The 27,689-nt window shown below is 41.2% G+C and overlaps 2 protein-coding genes across 8 annotated transcripts in view; both read left to right on the top strand.

The window, feature by feature from the left end:
• Positions 1 to 16,949, top strand: part of LOC116685833 (rho GTPase-activating protein 29) — a 38,523-nt gene extending 21,574 nt beyond the window's left edge. For both annotated transcript variants that reach the window (XM_032510793.1, XM_032510794.1), the window contains 20 exons: positions 515 to 611; positions 1,411 to 1,483; positions 1,929 to 1,989; positions 2,500 to 2,646; positions 3,637 to 3,701; positions 3,803 to 3,913; positions 4,014 to 4,094; positions 4,637 to 4,831; positions 5,982 to 6,119; positions 6,260 to 6,450; positions 8,734 to 8,903; positions 9,424 to 9,552; positions 10,650 to 10,748; positions 11,114 to 11,277; positions 12,647 to 12,835; positions 13,357 to 13,494; positions 13,971 to 14,206; positions 15,225 to 15,525; positions 15,693 to 15,801; positions 15,954 to 16,949. In XM_032510793.1, the coding sequence (XP_032366684.1) occupies positions 515 to 611; positions 1,411 to 1,483; positions 1,929 to 1,989; positions 2,500 to 2,646; positions 3,637 to 3,701; positions 3,803 to 3,913; positions 4,014 to 4,094; positions 4,637 to 4,831; positions 5,982 to 6,119; positions 6,260 to 6,450; positions 8,734 to 8,903; positions 9,424 to 9,552; positions 10,650 to 10,748; positions 11,114 to 11,277; positions 12,647 to 12,835; positions 13,357 to 13,494; positions 13,971 to 14,206; positions 15,225 to 15,525; positions 15,693 to 15,801; positions 15,954 to 16,915 (3,656 nt within the window). In that variant the 3' untranslated portion in view covers positions 16,916 to 16,949. The remainder of the gene's footprint in view (positions 1 to 514; positions 612 to 1,410; positions 1,484 to 1,928; positions 1,990 to 2,499; positions 2,647 to 3,636; positions 3,702 to 3,802; positions 3,914 to 4,013; positions 4,095 to 4,636; positions 4,832 to 5,981; positions 6,120 to 6,259; positions 6,451 to 8,733; positions 8,904 to 9,423; positions 9,553 to 10,649; positions 10,749 to 11,113; positions 11,278 to 12,646; positions 12,836 to 13,356; positions 13,495 to 13,970; positions 14,207 to 15,224; positions 15,526 to 15,692; positions 15,802 to 15,953) is intronic.
• Positions 16,950 to 18,260: 1,311 nt separating this feature from the next.
• The window catches only part of LOC116685832 (retinal-specific phospholipid-transporting ATPase ABCA4), a 45,375-nt gene continuing 35,946 nt past the window's right edge, over positions 18,261 to 27,689 (top strand). For all 6 annotated transcript variants that reach the window (XM_032510789.1, XM_032510791.1, XM_032510787.1 and 3 more), the window contains exons 1-8: positions 18,261 to 18,383; positions 18,809 to 18,920; positions 19,525 to 19,618; positions 19,732 to 19,873; positions 20,034 to 20,173; positions 22,983 to 23,110; positions 23,670 to 23,867; positions 27,483 to 27,572. In XM_032510789.1, coding sequence (XP_032366680.1) covers positions 18,855 to 18,920; positions 19,525 to 19,618; positions 19,732 to 19,873; positions 20,034 to 20,173; positions 22,983 to 23,110; positions 23,670 to 23,867; positions 27,483 to 27,572 — 858 coding nt within the window. In that variant the 5' untranslated portion in view covers positions 18,261 to 18,383; positions 18,809 to 18,854. The remainder of the gene's footprint in view (positions 18,384 to 18,808; positions 18,921 to 19,524; positions 19,619 to 19,731; positions 19,874 to 20,033; positions 20,174 to 22,982; positions 23,111 to 23,669; positions 23,868 to 27,482; positions 27,573 to 27,689) is intronic.

Genomic DNA, 27,689 nt, shown 5'->3' with positions numbered 1-27,689 from the left:
CTGGGGTCCAAAACAACATTTAATCAGACGTTATTAAAACCTTCCATGACGTTTACAGAAAAGAAAATAAAGGAAAGAAAAAAAATATCTGCTTACCAAGCTAAATAACACAAGAAAAGAAAAAAAATTACATTTAAATAAAAACAATAAAAAAAACAGCAAATAGAGAAATATCTTGAAAACAAAGTTATATATTACATGGCAACCATTAAGATAGCTCACTATGACCACTTTTCACCTCACAATCAAAAACCTCCATGATAAACAATTTTAAGTGAAGGTAAGAGTTTACTTTCTTTATCAAATGTACCTTTCCTGTGATAGAACGACTGTTACTTGTTTTTTTTGGAGAGATCATTGACTCCATACGTGACGCCATGCACAGGATGATGACTCATACCATGAGATTCATACCTTTAACACAGCTTTATCAGTGGTGCCAGCACAGGATATCTTCAGAATGCAGGATTTAGGTTTGCATCCTACTCAATCCTATTTATTCACAATTTGACAGGAGTGAACTTTAAGGAGGTGAACGAAGAGAACAAACACCAGCTTTTTGGAGAGATCTACACGGCTATTGACACATTGGCGTTCACCTTTGGCAATGTGTAAGTATAATGTCATAAATGATTGCAATTCCCATGGCTTACTTCACATCTGTGGGCTTTTATACTCCATCACACTGTAGGATGGTTGTTGTACTTAATGAAGAGCTTTTTTTTTTAAAACCGTATTTGTTTCTCTTCAACTCTGTGATTGCATGATTAATGTAGGTCAATTAGAATTCATATAGTACATTTTAAACGAGCCATCGCAAAACTGAAAAATAGTTAACATAAAAGAAGAAACGATGGTCCCAGAAAAACAATAGAGAAAATATAGAAGAAGAGAAAACTAAGCCTTAAAATAGCTAACACAAAAAGGAGAATAGAGTCACAACTAGGTAATAAATGAAGCACTTGAAATATTTGTGTAAAAAATTTAGGTTTTTACATTAAAGGGGCGCGTCACTGATTTTACACGTGGCGATTCCTAGTTTGAAAGGAAAACCCTGGTCATGTAATTTCGTATTGGGCTTTAAACTTTACTTTTTAAAACTTGCATTACAAACTGGAGGAGTTTGAAAAATGAGCTAATTTAGGAGGCCGGAAAGGTTTAATGAAAGACGCTATGGAGTTGCATTGTAAGATCCAATGTTTTTGGAGCTTGACCCATGCTAGAGGCTAAAAGTCAGGAGATCTGGGTCTCTGTGCCATCTAGACCATTCTTTTTTGGATCTCTCTAACGAGTACCACTTGAAATTGAAACTAATTCCTAAATATGTTTTCAATGATCAATTTTACCCTTCTCAACTCAATCTATTAATTTGCATTTTAATTTGATATATGTATTTCTGTTTTCCTTCAGAGTGTCTGACTTCCTTATGGGAGATGTAGAGAATGGATCAGTGTTGGGGCTCCCCCTAACTAAGAGAAGCAGGGTAAGAAAAGTACAATGTCTATGTTTATCTATGTTAATTCAGGCTAAGATTAATGTATTCATATTGCCCCAACTCTTAAACCTCTTTTTAAACCTACATTTATTTCTACTTCATTCCCTGTCCAGTGAACACCAGGATGTGGCCTACTGCCCCTGAAATGTCTAGCAAAAGACATAAAATATTACATAGCAGAGTTCAGGGGTTAATGGAGCGCTCTTTGGTTGACGAATGTTTCCGAAATGGTCTCTAAAAATGATGAATTGACGCTACGTATGGTTGTTTTCCTGCTGTAGATTTCATAACCGCTCTAAGTAGAAAGTCAAGGTTCTGATACACCTTGTTTTAAGTATATTAGAAGAGCAGATTGTGCTTTGAGAAGGAAATTCCTCTGCCCCATTGTAGATTATTATTATTATTATTATTATTATTATTATTTTCTTTTCAGTCTTTTGAGAACCTCTCCTTGGAATCTGGAGGATCTGTTCCAGAGAAAGATGATCCACCAGGTACGACAGATCTCTACAACACACAGCTACTGTGCTTTGGTGCTGCTCTGCAAAAGTGTGTGGTGGGAATGTACCCCTGGCAAATTTGTTGGGGGGGGGTGGTGGGAATAAAAGCTTCTTTTAGTAAATCAGTCTTAAGCTGATCTACCGTTGCTGCTGTATCATTCTGGCTCGTTTGGGCTTTTTCACTGCCATTGGAGTGTTGCAGGGTTATCTGGGCTAAGAGCACAACTTGCTCCCAAGTCTGGATGACCAGCCACCTCAACACTTATTTATACATCCAGCGCGCAGTCTCCTGTCAGCATTACTCATCCTCAAATGGTATTACTTCATATCTCGCTCACCCAAGGTCAATGTGGGCTTTTCTCGCTGACTCACAGTCACAGATGTTGCTAGCTGAACTCCTATGTAGTATGGCCAGAGGTGGTGATAGGGGTGTGGCACGCAGGTCGGTCATGTTTACAGTAAGATTTTATAACCTCCCTTGTGGGATCGTGGTGGTTTTCACAGGGCCGTCTCCGCCGGTTCGGCCAGAAGAAGTGGACAGGACACTGCAGCGGCAGGACAGCGGTGTGGAGTCAGCGCTGCTCTACGCCAAGGCCTGGTCCAAGTACACCAAAGAGCTGCTGGCGTGGGTGGAGAAGCGTCTCAGTGTGGGTGAGTTAGGGGACAGGTGGGGGGGGGAAAATACAAGAGTATTTTAGACATGTAGGAAGGCAGCAGCTAAGTAGCACCTATCACACTAACTTACAAAAAACCGCTAAGGTCTATATAAAAGAGACTTCAGATACAGTATTAGGGGACCACTAAGGTCTATATAAAAGAGACTTCAGATACAGTATTAGGGGACCACTAAGGTCTATATAAAAGAGACTTCAGATACAGTATTAGGGGACCACTAAGGTCTATATAAAAGAGACTTCAGATGCAGTATTAGGGGACTACTAAGGTCTATATAAAAGAGACTTCAGATGCAGTATTAGGGGACTACTAAGGTCTATATAAAAGCATCCAAAGAACACCATGTTACGGGACCTTTAAATTAGTTTGTGCTGTAGTGAGACATTATGTCAAAGCACAGCCTTTTCACTAGATCCACAAATGTGGGGACAAATTTAGCACCTGAGATAGATTCAAAACAATGATGTCTTATCCAGGCTCAAGGTTGAGTGTGCAGTGTGAGATCATTTGTTTGGACTCTGGTTAATCAATGGTTTCAGTCTAACCCTTAGTCCCTTTGCCTGTCAACACAGTGGCACAAAGCACTCAGTCAAGCTGTACAGTACATTGTTATCAGGCAAACACATACATGCTGTTTGTCTAACACATCTACTTAAGTTAATGCTTTATTTACTGATTAATTGTATAGATTTGTCTCATGACTGAAGGACATTGTGTGATTTAATCAGAACATGCCTTAGTTGATTTGAGGTTAGTGTTGTAAATAAAATCCAACAGTTGATAAAAAATGAAAGGTACTTCAGCACAATGTAAATATTTGCACGCACATAAATGTTTGTGAAAAATGTGTAGGCCAATAGGGAACACTGTATGTATGTATGTATGTATGTATGTGTATATATATATATATATATGACAGTATGATCTGGGAAATTCAACAAAACCTAAAGTTTGGTCTATTTGCAGATATTGAGTGTGCTAAGAGTTATGCCAAAATGGCGGAATCTGCCAAGACGCTTTCAAGTCAACAGGTGAGTTGATGTTGCAGCAGACTTGCACTGCCATTACAGTTTTTGGTGCTGCATTTTAGGTGTTAGGGGTTGACATTAAGACTTTCTCCTTCTCATTAAAGGAATTCATGCCTTTCCGTGATCTCTACGTAACTGCTTTCAAAAATGACATTGAATACAGCCAGCTGGTACTTCACACCGCAGCAGTACTCCAAAGCAACAAATTCATACAGGTACAGAGCAAACAATGCCTTTCTGAACCGGGACTTTGGTTGCATAATGGAAACAAGAGGGCTTACAGAGTGTGTGGGGGGGCCATGTGTTTCTTTTCAGCCTCTTCAGGCCAGAAAGACTGAGCTGGACAAACTTCGAAAAGAGGTCAAGGAGCAGTGGCAGAGAGAGCAAAAGAAAATGGTGAGTCGATTGCCATAAAGGCTGCATTCTGCAGAGGGCCACACACAGATGCACACAGAATCTAAAGATGTCTTCATGACCTCGGTCCAAAGATGCTCTCCAAATGCCTGAGCCTAATAAATGCATGCAGACAAATGCTTTGTTCTGCCATGTGGTCAGGGCAATCATTCTAGTCCACTTAATGCCTAGTAAGAATGAGAATAAGCATAATTAAATGGGATAATTGAACTGTTAAGGAATTGGTATTTCAAATGTAATTTCCTTTAAAGTTAAGTACTACTAGTTAAGCTCCCACGCTCATTACAATACAAATAGTACAATTATTTAACATTAATTATGTATGTAATACTGTATAAATTACATTGATCTCTACTGCATTATGGAAATGTGTGTTAAGTAAATATTAGATTACTATTAACCTAAAAAAAAGTGCATAAATCCACTGGAAAAGACAAAATACTGTGAACTATGCATGGGGTTGGGTTTGTTTGTCTGCGTATAAGCTTATGCGTTTGTTTGTGTGTGTGTGTGCGTGTCTCCAGAACGAGGCAGAGAGTGCTCTGAGGAAGGCTCGGCTGCTGCTGGCCCAGCGGCAGGAGGAGTATGAGAAGGCCAAGGTGTCCACTAGCCGCCTGGAGGAGGAGCAGATGGGAGGAGGAGGAGGCGGAGGAGGAGGAGCAGCGGTGGCCAAACAGCTGGAGAAAAGGCGCAGGCTGGAGGAGGAGGCCCAGCAGAAGGTACAGCACCTCCTCTGATCTTCTGCCAGGAGCTCTTTAATGTAGTACATTGTAGGAATCAACAAATACTGGTTCTTCAAGGCCGATTTTTAATAGTTAACAAAACCCAAATGCAGATACAGTGAAAATTTAATAATTTTTTACTTTAAATTAAGACTTCCGAACGTCCAACACAACTTTTGTTTAGATGCTTTAAGCAATTATTTAATAAATTAGAAAGTTTCAACACAAAACACAGTAAAAGATAGTAAAATAGTGTTGTGGGGGCGACATTAAGTCAGACTCAGTGGTGAGTGAAACCCAAGCAGAGGGACAGACACAGAGCTGGAGCCGAGCCAAAGTAGAATCACTTTTTGATTTATTAACTTAATCGGTTATCAGGCAAATAAAACACAGATAATCTGCAAACTGACAAAAAAACGCCCGATACTCGGCAAGGGTCGATAATTTGTCTATCCCTTGTACATTGTAAACATTTTTTATCAGCCCTGAACTCAGCTTACAGGTTTTTTAAAAATAAGTTATTTCAATTTTTCTTTTTTTTTAAAGGTCCCATGGCATGAAATGTCACTTTGAGGTTTGAGGAACATTAATATGCAAAAACATTTAGAAAATCAAAGCTCAGATGGGCCGATCTGGAATCGGTTACCTTCCCTTTCTCTGCTTTACTTGGGGAGAGAGAGAGAGAATTTTAATAATGATATTACCTACATGCTTTGATTATCATTTTAAAACCCCATTTCACTCAGTAACTGAGTTGTTGTCAACAAACACAGACAGAATATGAGACTCTATTGGCCACATCACTATCTAAAACTTTTGTGCTTCATAGACCCTTTTGACAGCAAGTACACACACAGAAAATAAGAACCCAAGTACTACACATTTACATTTATTGGACATTGAAAGTACAGAAATAACAACAAACAGGTTAAAGGTAATTGTTCTCGTCTTAGACTTAAGCTGTCAGTTCATTCCCAAGATCTTTAGTCTCTCCTATCTATTCTGAGCCTATGAGCATCTTTGGTTCCCCATCTGCTGACCAAGTGACTTACAGCAGTTGGAACTAAACAAGCCCAATCCAGAGTCAAATCATGTAAACGTGATCAGTCATCGAGTTGAAAATAACTTGTCTCCCTTGGGTTGGCAGGCTGGGGAGGCCAAGGAGCACTTCAACGCATGTAAGATTGATGTTGGGGACAAGAAAGTCGATTTGGCCCACACCAAGAGCGAGATCATCACTCAGATCCGAGAGATGGTCTCCCAGTGTGACCTCACCCTCAAGGCTGTAAGTTCAGATTTTTGTGCCTAAAATGTTTATTCAAAACTTAGATCAACTTGAATAACAGAACTTGATCTTGGCACAGCCCGATAAGGAGGCACTCAGTGCTCAATGTGCAGGTAAATGTTGCTTGTTTCTTGTTTCAGGTGACGGTCAATTGGTTCCAGCTCCAGCAGGCCCAGGTTGTATCCCTCCCTGTCAACTACCAGAGTCTGTGTGAAAATGCTAAACTGTACGAGCCGGGCCAGCGCTATATCGACTTTGTCAGGAGTCTACCCACTGATGGGCCTCGTTTGGAGTCCCACTCGTTTGATTCAGCTGTCCCACAAAGCACAGGGTGAGAAAACAAGACACTGCTGCAAAGAAACAAATAAGTACAAGGCATGCGTTATCATTGTGGCGTTTGCAAGTGATTTGAGCCGATGGTCAATTAAAAGATTGGATTTTTCTACTTCTGACACAAACGTTTAACTGTACAGTAGCCTATAACCACGACCTTCTACTGTCGGGATTGCTCCGTTGCCCCCCTGGAATTCCGCCGTATGTCCTTCTTTTCGGACAGATTTTTGTTACTTTCCGCTTTCTTTATGTTGGCGTTCTAACCTCCGGTGGATTTCTGAGGACTATGGTTACCTGGTCCTCAGATCTCTGCAGGGTAAATCCAGACAGCTAGCTAGACTATCTGTCCAATCTGAGACTATGGTTACCTGGTCCTCAGATCTCTGCAGGGTAAATCCAGACAGCTAGCTAGACTATCTGTCCAATCTGAGGACTATGGTTACCTGGTCCTCAGACTCTGCAGGGTAAATCCAGACAGCTAGCTAGACTACCTGTCCAATCTGAGTTTTCTGTTGACGACTAAAACTACTTCTGAACGTACATATGTTCCACCAAAACAACTTCCTTCCTGAGACTATTTAGCAGAGGCACCGTGGCTCCGTCAGGAGCTTAGCCCCACCCAAGATGATTGTGATTGAAAGAAATACCAAAAAACAGAGCAGGTTTTTCTCCCATCCCAGAAGGCTGTGTGGACTAGCCAGACCCTCCTTCATAGAGCTGTGGAGGAAGGTCTGGCAATGAGAGACTAACTTCACTATGACATGAATTGTTCACTTTGAGAACATGGGTGTGCAAATTTAATCACAGTCCATCATATTGTAGAGAAGGTAGATCTACATGTCATTAACCCTATCACCATTAATTGGTATATTATCTTTGAATATAACTGAAATCTGATGCTCACTATGGAGGGATTGTAACTAAATTTAACCACGTCGACCCTCTTTGTTATCAGTGTTTTCTTTCTCAGAATTTTTCAATGAAATTAGTTATTTTCTTTTTTTTAAGACAAAGTGGTGGCTCACAGAGAGTTAATGTTGATGTCTTTTAATTCATTTGGAATTCCCCATCAGTTCAAAGGATTTCAGTTGTTCCACATAATGTTGTATTATACAATTGTTTTTTTTATATCAACAGTTTAAAGCTTTCATCATAGGAATCTGTGGCAATCTGAATGTTTTATTTATAGTGATGGGGTTGAAAATACAGTGACATTGAGTAACTGCAATGGTCGGTGGACTGTAGACCTCACTGGGAGACGTGGAGAGAGCGGGTGAGAGAGCTTGTTTTGGAAAGCGTAAAACAATTGGGTTGGCCAGGGCTTCCTGCGGAAATGACTGTGGTCACGGGAGAGAGGGGCTTACCATCAGTTTTACTAAACCTCTCTGGAAGTTTTCAGTAGCACACACACACACACACACACACACACACACACACACACACACACACACACACACACACACACACACACACACACACACACACACGGAAATAAGAGAGTACTTTGTTCTTACTCTTCTCCCCGTCCACCCCTCAACTCTGATCCCTCTGATCAAAAGAATTCAGCTTGGAAGAAAGGAAATGAGACTTAAACATATGCGCACACACACACACACACACACACACACCGGCACGCACGCATCCACAGCATTGGTTTTTAAAGGTTAAATATAGACCACTGACCTACATTGTGTATCTTGTGAGATACATTAGAATTCTTTTGATAACAATGGTTAGCATGGATTGCCTAGCGGCCATTCACAAGCCTATCAGCTAATCATTGTTAAACTCTAATTAACTGCCGTCTTTGATGTTGAGGCGGGGCTGATCTCCCGATTATTCTCTGTGCTGATGGAATTAGAAAATCTACTAAACCATTTGATCCCACTGTACAGGAATTACAGATACAGATCTCATTTAGAATTGTCTGAAGAGAGGAATGTTACTGCTAGACCAAAATCCCTGACTGTATTATTGCGGTCTTAAATGTGAATACTGTGAAAGTGTAACATAGCCAGGAAACAGGAAGAAATCCAGTTGAATTGAATGATGCCATGAGTGCTATGCTCTTCTTGAGAATTTTTCTTTTTCCTGTTCCTCCATACCCAGGTTTAGTATCTAAGAGGAGAGGTTGTTTTTTTGTTAACTTTGTTATTTAAGGCTTCATAGATAAAGTTGCCTTGTCTTAAATAAAATTGTGTGATTTGTAATATTCCACCTGAACAAGAAGAATGTTTCAAAGAATATGATAATGATTGTTTTTATTCCATGATTTCCCTAGGATGCCTTTCAACAAGCGCTCGCTAAGTGGCAGCCACTCGTCCCACAGTAACCTGTCACAGGCCTCGGTGACCTCTGACCTCCTCGTTGCAGATGACGTGGACAGTCCCGTCACTGCCCAACATGCCAAGATCGCCGAAAGGCGCTCCAACAGTAGTACTGACATCCAAGGTACGCAGGTTTATTTAGCCTGTTTGCTCCTGCTCTTATGTGGGGTCTTCTTTAAGCAAATACCTGTTGGGTTGTTTTTGTCAAAGAGATTTCAGTGTGAAAGGGGCATCACTGGTTATTGGGCTCCCGACCTACAGGCCTGTTTTAGGTAAAAAGATAGCAGTAGTAAGCTAATGAAGATATGGGCCATTACACTCTGCAGGCTTATTGGCTTGTTTTTTGCGTGTAAGTGTTTCAGAGATTCAACAATCTGATGAAATGGTAAGAATTTAGGAACAAAAAAATGGAACATAAACCTCTTTAATGTAGGCCTGTAGATCATTTAAAAAACGAGCTATGCGCATGTATACTGAAAGAAATAGTTCAGGTATGACTGAAAATACAAGGGGCATTAGGCAGTAATCTATGGTTTTATTTCAACAGTTTAGTAACATTTATAATGTATGTACAGTGTGTAATACATGAAGAAATGTGGGCTGTAATATTGTGCCTTTCTGTGTTGCAATGTGTTTTTATGCAGCAATTCGGAGTCAGGGCCCATTTCGTCCTTGGGCCTCGGCCAGCCAGGGCGGAGGGATGAGCAGCGACTCGGAAAGTGCCGGAGGGAGCAGTGAGTCCCGGTCCATGGACTCGCCCACCGCGAGCCCAGGTAGGCGGAATTTAAAAGAGTTTGTTACCCAAACGTTGTAGTTTTTGTTTAACTATAAGTTGGATTTAGCCTTTTGTCTACAAGACAAATTATTTTTAAAGTAAAACTAGGTAAAACAAAGTATTAGTCTAGATTGTCCTGTTGCTGAACAGCTGCTGAAGCAGAACTCAAATGAATGTTAAAAAAACTCAAAGTGAAATTTTCATGCCATGGGACCTTTTAATAACTAATTAAGAAGATAATTAGCTTCTGCATAAATCTTTGGGCGCGGCTACATTTGAGGGGTCCTAAAAACACATTGATGTCCAAGAAAGACAAATCACCTGGTGAACCTGTGGTTTTACACAACACCTAGCTCTAAATATCAGGTTTTTCAGTCTTATGTCATTGACAAAGACACCTGACATTGCCGATAGATAGGGACAGTCCTCAGCTCTGACCCCTGGGGCCGGCAAACACTGTTTTCTCTTGTGCACTTGATGTTCACCCAGTGTTGTTGGTGTGTTATCTCAGAACCAAGTGGCTTAGCAACCACAGACAGAGGTGGCTCTTTGTAGACTAACAGAGTTTGTGTTACTTGTTTGGTTAACATTTTCAGATTTTAAATTTCAATATAAGAATAAATATTAGGATTTTCTAGTTTCCCAGGGGGGACAGTAGATGGCCGTTGCACTATTAACAATACATGAAGAGGGTGAAAACGAGCCATGTTATTAAGTACTTGCAACCCCACCCCCCACCCCACCCACCAACCGTCCATCTAACCCCCAGAGTATAAACGATGGAGGAGTTCATCCCTGATGAGCCTCAATAGAAATGGGGCCTATTGGAAATAACTGACCTGTCAATGGAGGTGTGAATCCTCAACAATCCCCAACTGGTAATTTGATTCATTGACAACATGAAGTCGACCACACCTTTTTTATTTGCCCTTTTTAAATTCAGGAAGTGGTCTCAGTGCAGGGCTCAGGACTGCTCATTCCCACCACTCTAATGTAGGGTGTAGACCCCAGGAGAAAGAAAAAAAGGAGAATTGACTAGACATACTACGACTGTGGAGATGTGGACTTACTTGTGTGTCCTGCCTTATTGCTCAGGAGACTTCAAGAGGAGATTACCCAGAACCCCCTCCACCGGCACCATGTCGTCTGCTGATGACCTGGATGAGAGAGAGCTTCCTTCACCGTCTGATAATGGTGAGTAGACTATAAACCACACTTTATAATACAAGTTTTTGCTTCCTGGTCTGAATTTATTTTTGTCTTTGTGTTATTTCTTAATGTATTCTGTTATTTACACTGCGTATATTTCATTTCCCCACCAGCGTTATTAACCCAGAAAGCTCAGTTCTTTTGAGATTGTCAGTTGCATTTTATAGTGTACTACGTTGGCTATATTTTATTTGTTAATGTGTGTAACTGGTTTTATTTTCTGCATTAAAATGACCATATTTCTCAGTGGGATTCAAGCGTTTTCCTACTGCACATGCAAGTAGAAAAGAACATGGCTTCTAATGATGCTAACGGTCCTTATTTTGTCTTTCTGTCCCTTCACTCTGCAGGTTTAAGTGAGATGATAATTGAAACGGCCAGCTCCCCCGGCCCCTTTAGAAACACCCAGATGTCCAAGGCTGCTCAAACCCACAAGCTGAGGAAGCTAAGGGCGCCATCCAAGTGTCGGGAGTGCGACAGCCTGGTGGTGTTCCATGGAGCAGAGTGTGAGGAGGTAACCTTGGTTTCTTTTCTTCTAAATTTTGTTTTAAAACTAATGGAACAAAACGGCGACCAGGAGCCTCTATTTGGACCTTCGGCCACAGCATTCAGAGTATTACAAGTTCCAGACGGACATTGCCAAAGTTTCTCAATGGCGTCTTTATCACAGTGAGCAAAAAATCTAAACAAAAACAAAAGAGAAAGGCCACCTCTACCCTCATCAAAACTTTCTGTATAAAGGGAAAAGTTGAAATTGGCCACAGGCTTGCCTCAGAGACCAAATCCTCCAACTGCTCTCAGTCGGGGGACTGGCAGTGGAAACTGCCGAACTTTTGTCCGTCTTCCTAGAAGTCGCCTCCATCACCCTGTTTATTTAAGATCCAGTTTCTTTCCATATACATGAGATACATGGATGATAAACAAGAAAATAACAAAACGGTTGCTGGGAACGTGTTTTTTTTCTGGAGTTATGGAATGATGGTAGACACCTTGGCAGGACACAAGACTAGAACTCTGCAGTGTATTGGAATCGTTCCATGGCATTGGTTCAACAGCTTACAAGACATGAAGTTCTCCTTTTTGGCTTTTTGGTCTTCATTTTAAGCATTATTTCACAGCCAAAACTACTTTTGAGTGCACGTCTTTTGTGCCCGAGCTGTAAAAGGCCTAAAATAGCTGGATTTGATTTGTTTTAGTAAAAAAGGAGAGGTCCATTAGTCAGTCAGTGTGTGTTTCCAGCATTGTTTGGATTGATTGTGCAGTGGTTTCCCTAGCTCTCTAGAAGACGTAGGTACGCGTATTTGGCGGCTGGGTTAAGGTCTCAAGAAGATTTGATGTTTTTTTATTTTAATAAAGAAGACGCAATTTCCACATACATTTTTTTGTCTCTTTGTGGGTTTTTGTGTCTCTTTGGTCATTTTTGTTTTCTCTGGGGTTGTGTTGGGCCTCTGTGGTCATCTGGCGTCTCTTTGTAGTCGTTTTTTGTCCCTTTTTGTGGTAGTTTTGCATCTTTTTTTTCACGTCATTTTGGACTGGTATTATCACCATATCAAGCTACGGCACATAATAAATGAATAATACTTAAATCTTAAAGACAAATGTTGTGGAAAAAAAGTCAACAGAGGATCTGAGAAAAAGACTTTTGGCTTAGCTGCTGCCCAAAACGGCTTGGGGGCTGCACCTACACCTTATAATGGGGGGGGAAACCCTGTTGTGTATAATTAACTTAAGCTTTACCCTGGTGTTAGCCTATTGTTTTTGCTACTATAAGGATCAATATCGCCAGTTCCATCTCTTCTTTTTTTAATCTCTGCCTTTTCAGCAGTGTCTTTAAACATTTTAAGTCACTTTTATAACTGAGATACCTTTCAACGTGTTTGCAGTGTTCGTTAGCCTGCCATAAGAAGTGTCTGGAAACCCTGGCCATCCAGTGTGGCCATAAGAAGCTCCAGGGGAAGCTGCACCTCTTCGGCATCGACTTCACGCAGGCAGCCAAGAACAGTCGGGACGGCATCCCCTTCATCATACGCAAGTGCACATCCGAAATCGAGAACCGAGCGATCAACATTAAGGTACTTTCAGTTAGAGCTGGGCAATATATCGATAGTATCGTGATATGAGACTAAATCTGGTCTTAGATTTGGGATATCGTAATATGTCATAAGTGTGATATTTAATTTTCAGCCCTACTTTCAGTCCAATATGAGCGATAAGAGTTTATGATAATAATGTTGTTCACGACTTAAGTCCTGCTGTTAGGTCTTTGCTTGTTTAAACGTTTTCTACTTGGCTTTTCTAAAGATGATCCAATACTACGGGCCGGTAGTCAGTCATTATTCTAGTGATTCAAAATGAATGTGTTTTTTTTAATTATTATTTTCTGAGAAATAATGACGTACTATAATTCTAGACCAAAAAAAAATAAAGGATAAGTTCAAGAAGGAGCACAGTGCATGCGTTTCCTCTAAATGCATATACTGTATGATGCTTATGTTACTTTGATTACCATCCTGCAGTGGTGATAACCCAGTTTTGCTGAACATTGCATGTGATTTTCTCTGTGTTGAATGCATTTTGTTTTTGTGCCGCGAAGGGTATCTACCGCGTGAATGGTGCCAAGTCTCGGGTGGAGAAGCTTTGCCAGGCGTTTGAGAATGGGAAGGACCTGGTGGAGCTCTCCGAGCTTTATCCCCACGACATTAGCAACGTACTCAAACTCTACCTGAGACAGGTGAGCTGCTTTTTGAAGGTATTAGAATAGACGTAATGGTATACTGTAAATGTGCTTACACCAGCAAAGAGGGTCGTCTAACTAAAAGTCTACTTCCACGACGTTCCACTTCCGGGATTGTTCGGTGTCGCCGGAAATTCCGCCGGATGTCCACATCCAAATCTAAATAAGAGAGGGTCCACGTGCGGATAGATAGGTCGTGTGGTGGTTTCCAACGTGAGACTACCTTAATAAAGACATGAGATGGTTAAAAGTGTGCTCTACTGAACAAAACCCCTGCAGTGGTATTTATTTATTTGTCTTTGTTTATTTCTGGGACATAACTCCCACCTCTCATCCCCCAATTGCTTATCTAATTTCTAATTCTGTCCCACTTGTCTATTTACTTTCATATTTCAGTTGGTTCTGTTTATTCTCAACTTCCTTGTTTCATTTGTTTTTCTGCTTCTTTGTTCCCCTCATTCTTTCCTCTGCAGCTTCCAGAGCCACTCATCCTGTTCCGCTACTACAATGACTTCATCGGTTTGGCCAAGGAAAGCCAGAGCATCATTGTGGAGGAGCTGGAGGCGTTGCGGCTCAGTCCCAACCCAGTGGCCCCGGCCCAGGTCAGCGTGGATCTCAACCGGGTCCTCTTCAAGATCAAGGACCTGCTGAGGCAGCTGCCGCCTGCTCATTACAAGACCCTGCAGTTCCTCATAGAGCATCTGCACCGGTACTTGGATAACCCAAACACACTCCTGCTGAGTGCATTATTTACAATATGGATATGAATCTTATTCTTAGACATCTTAGTATGTAGTAAGCCATTCAGTAGAAGAAAGATGGCTTTAAATAGGTCCGGATCAGTGGTGGAAGAAGTGTTCATATCTTTTACTTGAGTAAAAGTACTAATACCACACTGTAAAAAATAAAAAAAAAGTCCTGCATTGAAAATTTAACTTAAGTAAAAGCATGTAAGTATTATCAGGAAAATGTATATAAAGTATAAAAAGTAGAAGTACTTAATGCAGGAAAAAAATCTTTAAATTTAAAAAACTGGAACCGATCCAAACAGTTCTGTCAGTCAAGTGTCTAATGGTCTAATCCTTCAGCTGGACCTGTAGGCCGTTTAATTTATAATAAAACATCAGATTTTATAAAGTACATGTGTGCAATAATCTTAATTAGTAAAGTAACTAGTAACTGAAGCGCATGAATGTAGCTTATTTAGTTTTTTTTTTGGCCATCTATAATACAATGATAACATACAAAAAATAACATTTGTTGCTTTTCCTTCCACAAAAAAAATAGCAGAAGTTAAGAAAACAAACAAGAAAACAAAAAACAACAATATTAAATATATATATATATATAACACATACACACATACAAGAAACAAGTAGGACTTTAAAGGTTTTAGGCTGAAGCCTGAGCTTATTACACCGCCCCTTTTACAGGAAATCATATTCTTTCATACGAATATGAAAGTTACAGAAACTAAGTAAACACTATCTAACCCAGTACAAGAACTCCAATACAATTTGTGTACACTCTGGTATTCACACTTCTGTTTTTATATTTATTAATCAGGGGAGTAGAAGTAGAAAGTGGCATGAAAAGACAAAAGTACAAATACCTTAAATTAGAGCTTAAGTATAGTACTTGAGTCGCATTCCGCCACTGGTCAGATTTCTTAAATGATTTTTTTGTTTTTATATATATGCATAAGTAAAAATCCATCCTCTCTCCAGGGTGACAGAGCAATCAGAGGAGAATAAGATGACCGCCAGCAACCTGGGTATCATCTTTGGCCCGACGCTCATCAAACCCAGGCAGGCGGACGCCGAAGTTTCCCTTTCCTCTCTGGTGGATTACCCGTACCAGGCTCTCACCGTGGAGCTCCTGATCAGACACTACCAGATGATCTTTGACACCCCCCTCAGCCCGCTGGGCCGCACCTCCCCTACAGAGATGGAGGCCCAAACCCGCCTCGGCCACCACGAGAAGGAGCAGCTGAGCCGACACTCCAAGTCGCTGGGCGACATTAAGGAGGTGATTAGTTTTCACGCTAAAAAAGAGATTGTTGATATGTTATGGTACGTCGCAAGATTTAACATCAATGTCATACACGGGACATTTGTCCATTTGTGTTTTTAACATAAAACAAGAGATTGACCCTTTGTTTTTTGTTCTTATTTGTTTCCGTCTTACTATTACAGCAGAGCTCTAAGGTGTATAAGAGGCATTCCTCCATAATTCCTTCTTCCCACTTATTGGCTGAGGTTCATGAGACTGCGCCAAGCTTCGATGGAAGGGACTTTGAACCTGGTTCGTGTTACAAAGCTAACTAATCAATAGAACTTATTGTAAAATTACTCCAAAAGTTCATTGTCTTTCTGGCTGCTGGTCATTCTTATTAAAAGATTATAACAGTTTCTAAGGTATATATCATTTACTCTTGTTTATCTCTCTCATTCAAGTTGATGAAATGGATTTTGAGGCCTTCAATGGGGATTTATCATCAAGCGTCCATGAAGTCTCTAAACCTGACAGAGGCCTCAGTCGGTCTCAGCATGTCGCCGTCGCCAGGGTCCAGCTTCGACCCCCTCGCAACAAACTCTCCTCCCGGCCGGCGAGCATGCCCGCTGAGAGGATCCTCAGCCGAGGCCGGGTAGACGAGAAGAACACGCGGAACAGCACTGACCAAGATGACCAGAAGGCAGGTGGGTGCGACCAGTCCATTGAAGAGGCGGATGAAACCGAGAACCCAAAGTTGCGAGCGGGCACACATTACCGGAGTACATTCATTGACACCCAGACGTTACGCAGAACTTGGGACAAGCAGTACAAGCATGACGCTGCTACCAGAACTGTCCGAATAGTGGCCAGTTTGCCCACAGACACTACAGCCGTGGATGCCAGCAACCAATCAGCTTCAGTGCCCGTATCCGCGCCATCTTTCACCTTTGAAACTACCGGGAGCACTAGTAGCACCTTCCTCCCTAACAGACCTTACTCTGTTGCAGTGCGACCCAACAGGACTTTAAGAAGGGAGGACAACGTAACAAAGTACTGTCCTGTCACAACAGCTTTCAGGGCTCCCAGAACTCTGCAGCCTCCCCCAGGGACCTTCTACAAGCCCCCGTCAGGGAGCAAAGCTAAAGAGCCGCAGCACTGTGCGTTGGCTAACAGCGCAGAAGAAGAAGATGAGGAGGAAGAGGGGGAGGAGGAGGAGGAGGAGGAGGAGGAGCTGGGCATTGAGATAGAGGTGTCTGTTGATGAGCCTCTTGAGGAAGACGATGAGGCCGAGCAGGCAGCCATGTCTCAGTCTCCCAGCTCCAGCCCTGAGGCCCTGGGCCCCGGTCTGGCCAAACCCGTGTACCAGAGACTAAGGCCCCGACGCCTCCAAGAGGTAGAACACCGAGAGGCTCATTTTGTGTGATCATCTGAGAGGTCTCAGAGATCTAAAAGAAACAGTGAACAATGTGTGCCGTATTCTATTAGACAGAAGAATAAGAAACCTCTGCATTAACTCTGCAAAGACAATTTCCAGATGAATTATGAATGTGGGCACAGTGCGGACAATGAAATGGCGAAAGGACCTTTAGTCCTCAAAAGACAAACGTGATGCACTTAAACTGCTGTATATTTTTTCAACGTGATTCACCAATATTTCATTTACCAATCACTTGCTCTGTACACTCTGGCGCCTGGTCAGAATATTTATATTTTTTTTAAACTGTGCAATTACACTTTGATTTGAATATTTTGTACCAAGTTCTTACGGGCTCACTATGTATGTTTATATACCAAAAAAACTATGTTGAATCGTTAGACTGGTGCATGTAGCCACAACACTGAAAATAAGTTTGGTGCACTTATTAGTACTTGTGTTTCTACTTACTGTAAGTCAGAGTGTTTTACTGTTACATTTATAATTAATAATTTTTTCTAATAACCTGTGTATAAAGCAATATAATGACCTTTTGTTCCATGCTGTGCTGGGTGTCTGCATTGACATGTGGTAATGTTATGAAGCACCAGTTGCAAAGGGTATACATCCACTCGTTTTTCTACTGTTGAACTTGTATGGTGTCAACTTACACTGAACTGAAAAGCTTTTAGAAATGCCACTGGATTACATAATGGCATTATCTTTCTCATTTCCATATAACATTTACATTTCTTAATAGCCAAAGCTGTTTTTCCTTTTACAACTGAATTAGATGGATCACTAACCTAAACCTTACAAGATCTTAAGTTCTGTAAGTAAAAGGAAGTGCAACATTATTTAAATGGTATCTGTTTTTCATGGTAACGTACAAGGTTGACCGAATATTGAAAAGTTCAGTGTAAAGAAACCGGTACATGAAAACAAACACCCTTTTGTAACTTATTAAAATATATCTGACAACTTCCGTGATGATTCCATGATGGGTTTTTTTCTTCAGAACTTTTGAAAAAAATAAATTGCAGCAACTTTATTGAACAAAGAAGAATTATTCCCATGATTTCTAGTTGTATTAGTGTATTATGCAATCTCATTGTTTAGCAAGGAAAGCCGTAATACACTAAGCGTATTGACATCATCGAGCGTGGTGGCCCTGTGAATGTATAAAGATGTTATAATTTGCAGTTGTAATTAAATGTAGCATATTTATTGTTTACCAGTTGAAGGATTATAGCGTTGGGATTACACAGGGTAACACAGGCCAGGTGGTTGGGTCATATAGGCCTCTACTGACGGCTGGGTGCACTGGCATTGAGCAAGGAGATTAAATCAATCTGCTTAACTATTCACAAGCTCTGGATTCTCGCTGCGTTAGCAAACCCAGGGAGCACTCGGTAGAATATGTCCTGGTATGCTTTATGTATCGGGTATCACTCTACAGTGCAAGCGTTCTTCTGAGGTAAGTGATCTGTCATTCTGGACTACAGCCATGCTTTGGAGTTTAGTCCGTGTGTAAGTAGATATGTGGTAGCCATAAAAAAAATCCACAATATTTGTGACTGACTGAGATTAAAGTTAATTTTGTCAACCAAGGACTGTGCGATATTCTGCTGTTTTTGAACAATAAACATGATAAGCACCGAGAAAATGTTTGGAGACAGTGGAAAGGTCTCGACTTGTTATGCGGACCATGTGAAGTGTCTTAAGCTCGTTAACCTCATTACAGAGCTATTGCTAGCCTTCACATGGAGTACTCACACAATCAATGGATGCACACTTCTACAGTTAAACACAGGAATTCATTCATATACTTTCCAAATTATCTTTTGAAGTCATATGTGTTTTGTTTAGCTCATAGGAGTGTTGTGGACTGGTTTGATGCAGGTTTGTTGGCTGGTGCCAGCCCCTGTGGGGGTGAAACAAAGGCGCCATGGGGGCAGGAAGACAGGTCAAACTCCTGCTGTGGAAGAACTGGACCATCCGCAGGAGGCAGAGGGTAATATCCTCTCGTCCGTTAATTACACACTACTGTCGTCCCTGTAGAAGTTGCAGTTAGCTGAAAGGCCTTCACGCGTCATTCTTTGCAGATGATACCATCTCATTTACTGAAAAGGCTTTCTTTGGGATCTTTTTTGTTTGTGTCTAAAACATGGTAATGTGATCAAATGTGTATGTTATGGAATAATGCAAAAGCACTATAATGTAGAAAAAAAGTCTTGGTTAGATTTTAAAATGAACTAATAGAATCTCTCTTTAATGCTTAAAACCGGACATTAGCAATGTTGCCACATTGAATGAAGTCAAAGATCCATGAAAATATCTTATGAATATTCTGGTAAGATTCATCAAGAAAATGTCAGATGATTTTGAAAGCATAGTCTTTATTGCAGCTACTCAACTGGGAGTTTATCATATCATTTTGGGCTGTAACATACAGATCAAATCTGAGATTCATTACTTATTGAGAACATATTCCTGGGACATTATTGGCCTATTGCACCATATTTGCCCATCATCAAACTATAGGCATACGTACTGTATCTGCATTGACATCTGATCATCTGATGCACTCAAACAACATCTGTATTGTCATAATCCAGATGCGTTTCCTGATGGAGATCATGTGGCCTGTTATGCTGTTCATGGGGCTAGTGTGGCTAAGACGAGTGAATCCACTTTACCGTCAACATGAATGTAAGCGAGCAAATTATCAAAGGTTTCAATCCGCTGTCACAGAAATACGTATAAAATATTCATAAATGACTTGTGTTAACCACTGAAGACCGACAGCATCTTCTCTACCTCAGGCCACTTCCCAAACAAGGCCATGCCCTCCACAGGGGTCCTGCCGTGGATCCAGGGGATCTTCTGTAATGCCAACAACCCTTGTTTTCAATACCCCACCCGGGGTGAATCTCCGGGCCTGGTGTCCAACTACAACAACTCCATGTAAGCATCACCCTGGGCTGGTAGAGGGACGGCTTTTGAATTCCTATGAAACATTTGCAGAATCATGCAATGGTGTCAAAGAGAATATGTCAAAATGCCCCTGGACTACTTGTTTAATCATTTGTGAATGCATGTGCTGCACACACGTGTGATTTGTCAGATTGGCTCGGTTCTACACGGATGCCCAGGAGCTTGTTTTCAGCGACCCCGAGTTTCAGCAGCTTGATCGCCTCTGGAAGGAACTGAATGCTATGAGTAACTTCATGGACACCCTGCGCATGCATCCTGAGCAGGTCTCAGGTCAGTGCTTCAGACTTTCAGCAACGTATTTAGAGACAAACCCAACATCAGCCAGGGCTTTCTGGGTAGTTGTTTCCCTGGAGCAGACGCGAGTGGCAGAATACGCTCGTCCTTCTGGATTTAGGGTTTTCATTTGGAAGTTTCTACCAACCCTCCTGTTTCCCTGGGGTCAAATTTGCCCCGTTTTTAAAAGTTTCTACGTCAGAAATTTGGGATTCTTTCATCCAAATTGTCCAAATATTACATGAATGGTTCCATATAACACTTCTTGTTATGCAAGTTAAACAAAGGATCAGTTCACTACTTTATTGAATTTTGGGTGTTCTATTTCCCCCAAAATAACTTTGACAAATGACAACAAAAAAAAGATATATTTCATATAAATGAGGTTTCTTGAACATGAATTTTAAAAGATAATAGTGTAGCATATTGGAGTTAGTGATATGTACATTATACTGATGGTAGTGTTGGAAAACTGAAGAAAATGAAAAGAAACGTCAACATTTTCAACACAAGGGTTAGTCTTGATACACAGCATGACTACATTTAACAACGTTAGCAATTCTCAGTGTCATTTTGATGGACATTCTAAAATTGTATAGACATTGCATTTTATAAACTTGGATCCCTCATCTGGTCCAAAACCATGTCAGCCTATAGGATTACAACACATGGGTTTAAAAAGGCCCATGACGTGAGATGCTCACTTTCACCACCAACGTGCTGTTTATTTGGTGGGAAAGCGATTCTCGGCCGTCCATCCGTCCATCCGTCCTCCGTCCATCCGTCTTCCGTCCATCCGTCCTCCGTCCACGCTTCCCTCCCTATGACAGAACACAGAAGCTCTTATCCCATCTCAAGGGACACCGTGCAAACACTCATGTCGACATACAACACATGCGCTTACAGTCTACATATACAGCATGCTCGCTCTCAAAATAAATCAGAATCAGCTTTATGGACCAGGTATGAGGACACATACGAGGAATTTTTCTTCGGATCATCATTGCTCACAATGCTTATTCATAAAAAACAAACCACACATACATACTTATATAAACACAGTAATATATACACACTCTAAATAGAAACAGCATAGATAAGTTGAGGCAGTAGTGCAATGAAGAGTGCAAAGTATGCAAGAGTAAACTATTATAGTTATTTTTTTAACTGTGGAGCATAGTGCAAAGGGTGCTGCAATAAATAGTATTATGTTATCATATTACAATATGAACAGCTCTGGAATAGAGAGTGAGAATTATGTATAAATAATAAATAATTGTAACCCGGCAACACTGTCTCTGACCGGTAAACAGGTGCTGGTTAGAGACAGTGTTGCTGGGTTATTGAACCGGACCACGCTCATATCTGTTTGTCAAATATTAAGCTACAGCCAGCAGCCGGTTAGCTTAGCTTAGCATAGAGGCTTAAAGCAGGGAGAAGCAGCCGGCAACCAACATCACCTCTAAAATGAACATGTCCTAGCTCGTCCATACACAAATCAAAGTGTAGAGGACTGTTGTGTCAGTGATCAGTGCGTCACAAATGTTCACTTGGTGTGTGTAACCTCACTGGAAAAACAAGAAGTTACCTTCAACCCTCAGAGAGGGGAGGATTGTGTGATTTGTAAAAACCTTAGAAAATTTTAGGCATCCAGTAGCAAGACAACCATAACACAACAAGCACATATACACACATATGTACACAAATATACACATATACACACATATATCACACATTTATACACACATATACACACATATATCACACGTACGTATATCACACATATACACACATATACACACACATATACACACACATATACACACATATACACACATATATACACACATATACACACATATATCACACATATATACACACATATCACACATACGTAAATCACACATATACACACATATATACACACAAATACACACATATATCACACATATATCACAGATACATACACATATATCACACATATATACACACATATACACACATATATCACACATATATACACACATATACACACATATATCACACATACGTAAATCACACATATACACACACATATACACACATATACACTCATATATCACACATACGTATACCACACATATACACACATATATCACACATATACACACATACTGTATATGACACATAAAAATAAAGAAAAATTAAAATAAAAAATAAAAAATCAGTCCCAGAAATGCAATGACCATGATAAGGTGAGATATTAGAAGAACAGTGCAGTAGATCATGATAAAAATATTGACTATGACCATAAAATATAAACATAAAACCTTTCGATAACCTGTACATCCCCATACTTTCTTTGGGCTTTTCAAATCCATATGTCTTAATTTCCTCGCCCTTCATTGTGTTTGTTGTGGTTTCCAGTGGGTGAAGGAGTGGATCGAGGGCTCAGCCTGGATGCAGGCCACCCTAGCTCTCTGCTTGGCACAGCCAACTGTCTTCATGCACAGACAGGCCACAATAATGAGACAGTGCAGAGACGGAATGTCTTCATCCTGTGTTCCTATCCCTGCAACGCAACCGATTTGTCACAACTTGCCCGAAATATGCGCAACGAAATATCACGATTTCTTCTCCCCATTCGATATCTACTGCCTGACAATAGAGTGTTACAATAAAGTGGACTTTTGTGGAGCACAGACAACAAGAGTCTGGGTAAAGTCCCATTTTGGTGACTGTATGTGGTTTCCTGTTGTTCTGACGTACACAATCATTCAAGTGGCACTTTTATAGTTACACAAGGTGTCTCTGTCTGTCGATGTAGGCCGAGGAGTAAAGGTGGAGGCCATCCTTAAGGACGACGAGACGGTGACATCATTCCTGCTGAGAGACGTTCCTCTGGCGGAGTCTGTGGTGTATCAGCTAGTCAATGCCCAAATCAGGCCTGAACAGGTACACACACGCACAAGACGGGGTTGAATAAGGATCAAATGTGTCGTTACCTGAATCATTGCTTTCTTGACAGATGTACAAATGAGTCATTGACACTGAATGAGCTTTGGCAGATGGTATAGTCAGTGTTCACATCTGTAGTGATGTAAGTTTCCTAATGAATGCCACTTGTACATTTCATCCATTCATCAATCCCCTGTAGTCTCTTCTAATTATCGGGGGCTCCTATCCCAGCATGCATTGCTGGACAGCTCAACTTATTCTCAAGCAAACACATTCCCATCCGTATTACACAAATGGGCTTTTTGGAGTTTCCACTTAACATAACATGAGAATCTAAGAGGCAGCTGATGGAATAGATTCCCAATATGCATTATGACATTATAAAGACAACAACAGGTTATTATTCTTTGAGTTAGAGGGCTCCAGGCATTTCCACTTTGTTGAACTCTTTTGGTTTTGGAAGCCATTAGGATGCAGGAATCAGAATAGAAGTTCTAGTTCTTATTAGAATTCAACCGAACCCATCCATCACATGTCCACTGACACTTCTTCCCAGTTTGCCTTTGGGGTCCCGGCCTTGCATTTAAAGGACATCGCCTGCAGCGTGACCCTACTGGAACGATTCCTCATCTTCCCCAGCCGCAGAGGACTCTCCGCCGTTCGCAGTGCCATGTGCGTCCTAACCCCACAACGGCTGCAGCTCATTGAGGACAAATTCTACGCCAATGTCGACTTTTTCAAGCTCTTCAGGCTGGTAAGTGCTTGCTGGGATGTTACCAACACGATGTACACAGCCATTTTGAAAGGTATTGCAGATAAAAAATACTTTCAGTAGTTACCCTCAGTAGATTGTGGATATGTGTCTTCATGCTGTGGACACTGTGTTTCATGGAGCCTTGAGATTCCTCCCAAACTTAAAATCTCTCACTCATCACTGTTTGCTGTATTCTCGGGTCGGGGGGGGGGGGGGGGGGGGGGGGTCTCCCTCTCCATTCGGCATCTGTTTATTTATAAGGCAATAGTAAGGACTTCTTCCTCCTTATCTGAACTCGTCCATCCTCCCGAGGTCTGCAGGGACGTATCACCTGCGCTCACAGGATCTGGTTTTATTGACAGTCCCTAAAGCCGCACTGACTTTGTCAAAAAGGCTTTTATTATCATGTATATTTTAATTTTGCACCACCATCTGCCTGGAATCAGCTTCAGAATGAACTCCAGTTGAAGGAGTTGGTCTCATTTGATCCTTTTAAAGGCTTTTTAAAGGACCTTGCAGAAAGGCAGTCTGTATGTCCCTGTTTTTGAATTGATTCAGGACCCAGGTTTTATTATGATGACATTGCTGTTTGAATATGAGTGAAAGTGTGTTTATGTATTTACCTGGAAGTGTCTCGGTGTCTGTTTGAAACCGCGCTGCTGCCACTGGCCAGGACACTCTGTAACTGTAAAAATTAATATCAAGGAGTAATTAAGTAATCCTGGTTAAATAAAAGTTTGAATGAATGAATGAATGTGCCAAGGCTCATTGCTAAAAGCTCCTGCCTATTATAAAACTCCAATCTGCCATAATCAAAGTGGGCCGCCACTGACATAATTTGGCAGAGTTATCCATTATTTAGTTATGAATAGGAAATGTTATAATAGAGTCTATAGAGAGTCCCATTTGGGCTGTTGCCATGTTTGTTAGCTTATTTGCAAAGTTCTTCAATGGCTATTCACAGAAGGCTAGGCCAGCTGGATGGCTGTAGGGCTTGGGGTTAAGCTGGCGGAAGGAAAATATTTGTATTATATGTTATATATTATATTATATATATGTATAAGTATTTGGCAGGCTATGACGTGTGCTAGATAGTTATCAAGCGGTGTCATTTTAAGTATGTAACACAGTATGTGTCTGATTAATGCATTAATCTTGTTGACAAGCTCATTTAGACTTTGTTTTTTAAGTGATGGAAACAGGCCGATGAAAACGCATCTCATCAGCATTTTGGAAATTGAAAGGAAACCTATTTGGGCTTTTAATTGACAAATAATAGCACATAACAATATTTCATGTCTGACTGCACAACATACTGCGGAGCCTACTATTTTAGAGTAAACGTATTTGAATGATATTGTCATACAGCTCATGTTTAGTGCGTTCAGTGTATTATGCCATGGTTGCAGCTTATGTCTGACTTCACATCAGCAGCTTGTGCTTAAACAACACCTGGACACACCTGGATGAAACGTAACGAGCCCCCACAGGCCTGTCCCGCAGCGTTAAGGTCAGGAGCCACACAGTAAACAGCTGGTAGTATATTTTATAAGTATAACTCACAGGATGGGACGTATGTTTCTCAGGGAAAATTGGCAAGTCAGCTTTGTGTCTGAAGTACATGAAGTATTTGACAGTGGAGCATTCTCAGTACAGTACAGCTATAACACTATAAAAAATCCCAACCATAATGTGTGACTACAAAGAATTGGATTATGGTATACAATACAGCAAACAACTGGCCATTTCAAACAAAAATGAACACTTAGTTGAAGAAATTGATGGGGAGACCTTGTGACCTTTTAGCAGGGCCACATTTAGAGACTTAATTAAGAGTGTGATGCCGCTCCGACATGCTTCGAATAGGTCCGGGAGGAGTGGAACAGCTAGGAGCATTAGCTTAGCTTAGCACGCAGACACGGCCTCTGTGTAATTGGCTTAGTAAAGAGACACACCTCTCTTTAGTATTCAAGGCACTTCACGTGGGTCACAATGAGACAGACACACAGCAACAATGGCTGACCTCCGCCTTATCTTCATTCAGGCACAATCACATGGGCCTGGGCCAAGTGGGTTTAGTCGTCTGTCTGTCTCTGTCTGTCTCTGTCTTTTTGCCATTGTTTCATTATTTTATTTTTGAAGATAAATGTCCTCATTTAATCCACATGATTGAATTGGGTTTAGTGTATAAATCCAATTGCTTTCTCTGTGGAAACAGTTTGTCTACAATGTCCCCTCCCCTAGGGGATGAGGACAGGTCTTCAGTACCCCACGATGCATTCACATAACGACGCACCATGGTATCAAGATTCTTAGAGAAAATAGCAGCCTTGTACTTGGCAATTCTCAATTTTAGAGCTCATTTAGTATATATAGTACACATACACAAGACCGCAGGGATGTTTCAAATCATTGGAGTTTGAGCAGTGATAAAAGCCAGCCGACTGAGATGGACAACGACAAGTGGACGGTGGAGGTTTGGAAAGATAAGAATGGACGAGATTGTCTTGAAGATAGTGGTTTGATTGCCCTCAAAGATAAAATGCTTTGGAGGACGTGCCAGTGTTGTTGTAAAGCAAACTCTTGAGGAAGTTGGGAATATCTGTCTGCGCTCACTGCTCACTGATAGGCTGAATCTATATTTGTAATAGGGACGGATGTCTCCTCTGGCAGTTCTGTGTCTTGGCCTCGCGCTGCTTCCTGAGACCTTTAGCCTATTGTGTTGTGAGCTGGCTAGGAGATCTTCGGCCAATCCTCAAGAGAAAGTCCAGCAGAAATAAAAGATAGAACACATTGATGATGATGGCAATTTTCAGATGTTTCTCTCTTGTCTATGATTACAATGTCCCTGCCCTATCCGTTTTAATTGCTTTAGAGCATGGATTCCCAAAGTGGGGGTCGGGACCCACAGGGGGGTCGCGAGCCAGAGAGGGGGGGTCGCGAGTTGAAATTTAAAAACAATTAAAAATAGCATATGTTAGCCATGATTTTAACACAAGATAAAACTACTGGCTAAATTAAAAATACAACCAAGCAAATAAATAAACAGAGAACAGCTCTTTTGATTTTCTTTCTTTCCGAGTAGCGGTCTCCAACATTAAACCAGGACTGGACTCTGGGCTCCAAACATATTGCACATCCATCTCATTAGGTGAGATTAAGTTCAAATTAAAGTAATGAGTAAATTACTGTAGAATCATGTCATGGCTGTTGTGTTATTTTGTGTTGTCAATATGCTCGTGTTTGGATACGTCTATAGTGCGTGCGCGGTTGCGCGCAATGTTTTTATACGTTTATAGTGGGGTGGGGGGGGTCGCAAGTCACTTGCACCGTTACTTTGGGGGTCGTGGGCTGAAAGTTTTGGGAACCCCTGCTTTAGAGCACAAAATACAATTTATGTACAATACCAATTTGAATACTTTTAACTTGAAACCTTGCAGATTGCATATTGGATGTTATCAAAGGCAGGTATCATCTTATCAAACAACAAACAGAGGGACGCCAGGAAGGGGGGGACATCAGGAACGTCCTGTGTGTCAGGGTTTATGGGAAATGTGGCGTTCATATTGAGAAACAGACAACATATTAAAAGAATGCATCTGTGTTTCTCTCCAGCTTCCTCTCGTGCTCGACAGCCACTCCGGAGGCGTTGAGATCCAGCTGTGGGTCCGGGTCGTCTCGGCGGTCTCGGACAGACTGCGAGAGGTGAGGCATGATCCAGTCTGGTCGGGGGTTCACCGCCCCGCTATACTTAGCTGGCAGGAAACAGTTGCTTCCTCTCGCCCGAGTTGTTACGCACACACAGAAAGTAGGGGGGGGGGG

This window comes from Etheostoma spectabile, unplaced genomic scaffold, assembly GCF_008692095.1.
Source record: "Etheostoma spectabile isolate EspeVRDwgs_2016 unplaced genomic scaffold, UIUC_Espe_1.0 scaffold272, whole genome shotgun sequence".
Taxonomy (NCBI): domain Eukaryota; kingdom Metazoa; phylum Chordata; class Actinopteri; order Perciformes; family Percidae; genus Etheostoma; species Etheostoma spectabile.
Note: the sequence above shows the minus strand (reverse complement) of the source record. Positions and strands in the feature narration are given on the sequence as shown.